Source organism: Rutidosis leptorrhynchoides, chromosome 3, assembly GCF_046630445.1.
Source record: "Rutidosis leptorrhynchoides isolate AG116_Rl617_1_P2 chromosome 3, CSIRO_AGI_Rlap_v1, whole genome shotgun sequence".
In the NCBI taxonomy this organism is placed as follows: domain Eukaryota; kingdom Viridiplantae; phylum Streptophyta; class Magnoliopsida; order Asterales; family Asteraceae; genus Rutidosis; species Rutidosis leptorrhynchoides.
The window spans coordinates 413,973,736-413,977,467 of NC_092335.1; the positions used below are offsets into that span (position 1 = coordinate 413,973,736).

At 32.2% G+C, this 3,732-nt stretch overlaps 1 protein-coding gene across 1 annotated transcript; it reads right to left on the reverse strand.

Moving 5' to 3' along the window:
* Positions 1 to 1,307: 1,307 nt before the first annotated feature.
* LOC139901406 (toll/interleukin-1 receptor-like protein) lies at positions 1,308 to 3,524 on the reverse strand. The gene is made up of 3 exons (XM_071884125.1): positions 3,043 to 3,524; positions 2,615 to 2,923; positions 1,308 to 1,410 (listed from the first exon to the last, which is right to left on the reverse strand). Exons 1-3 carry the CDS (start codon positions 3,522 to 3,524, stop codon positions 1,308 to 1,310), a joined length of 894 nt encoding a protein of 297 aa, XP_071740226.1.
* Between the last annotated feature and the right edge of the window lie 208 nt (positions 3,525 to 3,732).

Genomic DNA, 3,732 nt, shown 5'->3' on the forward strand with positions numbered 1-3,732 from the left:
GTAATTAATGCTTAATGGTTAATCAAGTGGAGAGCATCTCTTTACTTGGTACTCAATGACCATCTTAAGTGTTTCATTACTTTTAATTTAGATTTAAAAATATACCCTTTGAAAAAGAACTTTTAGCGATACTTGTGTGTTTAACAATAATCATAAGCTAAAAGTATTATTAAGGCGTCATTAAGTGTGATTAACCAAGATTAGTGTTTTACTGACCAAAACTCATTATGTATTATTTTGATAAGTTTGGCAAAGATATTATTGTAAAAGCATATCCCAAAATAAGAGGAATAGTTGTTAGGTTGATATCTCTAGATGATTGTGTAGCGATGTATATAACCAGAGGAGAGCTAATAAACAATACACGGTTTATACTCTAATAATAAGTTCTTCGCTGATCCTTTTTCCTTTCTCAATTCTCTCGCCGCCTTTGTAAGTGTGAATACCTCTTTGCTCAAGAGCGGAGTAAAGATGATCTACGAAGTTCTTTCGAGAGTGGTATTAGTTGCAGACCTTATTTAGAGTGCAAATGTTGCTTAATTCACCAAATGAGTATGGAAAGTAATTGACGAAATGCAATATATAGTTCGTTAACTGAGTATCTATAAACTCAATTTAAGAACCACTTCAAATTGATTAATAATAGATGAAAACAAATAATGAGATTCTAAAGATTTCTAGCAAAAACTCAAGTTCCAAAAGTACAGCTTTGTGCTGACTCTCTAATATGCATTAAAACATATGATACATTTTATATAAGTTAATTAGCTTAATTCCTGAAAGAAAGAAGAATATAAATTTCACATTGCTATGGATCAAAAGGTTCTACAAATGTCCTCTGTTAGAAATTTAATTATTGTAATTGAGGAATTTAGTCTACACTTGTAAAATGTGTTAGGAGTTACAGAATGTAAAATTGATAGAATATCTGGACTCAAAAGTGGTTTCCAATATATACAGTATCATGATTTGATCTGCTTGAAATCTGACTAAGTGTTTTTCGTGCAATGTTTTCTACACAGCTTTGTGCTATGTCTTTTAGACAGCTTAATGCTATGTCTTCTAGACTACTTTGTGCTATGTCTTAGTCAGCTTGAAATTTGACTAAATGTTGGGTGATACCTCTTAGAGGCGTCACAAGTTTGTGTTACCTATCCTGACACCACAAGAGGTAGCACGAAAAAGCCTTAAGAGGTCGCACGAAAAAGCCTTAAGAGGCAACACGAAAAACACTTCACTACAGGAAATATCACCTATAGCGGCGCTAAAATAGCGCCACTTTTGGGTATGAAAGCGCCGCTGTAGATCTATTGTGGTGCTTTTGTGGCGCTTTTGCGAACGCTACTTAAACCTCGAAGCTTTAGATATTTTGTGGCGCTTTTTGTGGCACTTTTCAGTGGGACCCACAACCTTTTTATTAAAAGATAAAAGAAATTAAATTAGCATTTAGCAGTGCAAATTTGTGATGCAACAAGCGTCACAATTAATTTTATATAAATAATTATTAATTATAAAGATTTTATTATGTGACGAACTTTTAGCGGTTCAAAAAAGCGCCACTTTTGATGTTAATTTTACTAATTTTTTATATAAATAATAATTAAGCTGACCCTTTGGCACACATAGCGCCGCTAAAGAGTTCGAAAAAATTGGCAGCATTTTGCTGTAGTTGCTACTGCCAGCCTAGAAATTCCGGGCTCACATCCCTCAAAATCAAAACCTGTTTAACATTCTAAAAAATCGCAAAATCAACATAATATAACATCAACAAAAAGTTTAAAGCGTTAAATAGATGTCAAACGCTAACAACATACAAATTAAGTTTAAAGAGTTAACACTAATTGTTCAAAAGATGATTTAAGAGTTAACACTAATTGTTAAAATTCACCAAGTGTTTTGGTGCTACCTCTCATGAAGAGGCAGCACAAGAGGAAGCACAAGAGGCATCATGAAACACTTAGTACGAAATTTGAGAGTTAGCGTTTTGTCCAAGTTTGAATGATAGAAAGAAAAATTATTCTTGTGACCATGTTTGCTATAATTGTAGAAAGAATAATTCTTATATGATCGTAACCATTTTGAATTTTATGAGAGATATTTATGATGAGTCAATCGGTCAATTGATTTGAATTTTCATGATATATATATACATATACGAAACATAAATATTGTTTTTTTTTTTTTTTTTTTTTTTTTTTTTTTGAAAGGCAATGTTAGTGGTTAGATAAATATTGTTTTACGAAAGAGTTCTTGTTTTTTGCCAAAAATAATAACATAATTTTTGTTTTATCCCAAATTGATATTCGTGTAATCCAAACAATTCGTCCGAATTATTACTTCAGAAAAGTGATACCTTTCAGTGATGTATCCGATTATCGATTATTTTCCTTGCACGAACGGACTAAAACATCCAACACAATTAATATTTCATGTTTTGCGAAATCCATAGCATATATAGTAGAGTATTAACAGATACACTTCTAAAATCTGTTAGTAAAGCACTTTCCAAATAAAAATCTTGATATGGAAAATTCAACAAGGAGATTACTGAAATATTCATAACACTTTACTATCGATTTTGGTTTTGTGTCATAAAAACTTCCGGAAGGGATACCTTGATTTAACACGTCCATCTGCTAGTTTATGTAAAGATTTTAAACCGGACAAAGAAGCTTTTGAAAGTTCTTTACCGAACTCGAACGATATGTGATCAACAACAGTATTTATCAAATTTGTCGTCGCACGATCTCCCAACCCCTTCATCATCCCCAATACACGATCATTATTATTATTATTATCCTTTAAATCCATCGCTCCCAACCCCTCGATCATCCCCATCTCTGTTATGTCCGTGCTTGAACTAGTGTAACTTAACTCTCGTGAAATCTTATCAATAATTTGTTGGATTAATTTAGCTTCATGCCTTCATATTCAATAATCAATAGATATTATGCTATAATATTAATATTAAACAATAAATATTAATTCAATGAAATGAAATTAAAATTAAAATGATATATGAAAAAAGAACTAGAAACGTACCCATTAGCAACGCTCTTTAACTCCCATCCAGCTAATTCCGAAGCTTCTTTAAGAGCGTCTTTCCAATTCGAAGCAGTTTCTTCATTTTTAAGTTTTGCAAATGCTTTTCCAACTAGGCCACTTTGTTTGCGAACATCAGAGGGTTTAACATCATAGAAGATGGGGTAAACGGTTTTTTCTTGGATAATTTTCCGCCACTCCATAATGTACACAAGCTCATCTAAACACCAAGACGAAGATGCATAGTTTTTAGAAAATACGATTATGTGGAATTTCGAGTCTTGAATGGATGTAATAAGTTCGTCGCTGATCCTTTTTCCTTTCTCAATTCTCTCGTCGTCTTTGTAAGTACGAAGACCACTTTGCTCGAGAGCACAGTAAAGATGATCAACAAAGTTCTTTCGAGTGTCTTCACCTCTAAAACTTAAAAACAGATCATACTTAAAGCTATTGTGAACGGTTGAATTTGAAGCAGAAGACATTGATCAAAATATATATGCTTGATGGTTCTGGATAATGAATTTGGTTTTTGATGACAGAAAACTCTCAAAACCGTGATATTTATAATAGTTGGTAGACAATGGTTCAATTTTGTTATTATTTGAAAAATAATAAAAGGAATGAAAAGGAATTATCCGGAGTAACAAATGCCTGTTATAGTTTCTAACGTAATTTGTTTCTTTCTTTGTC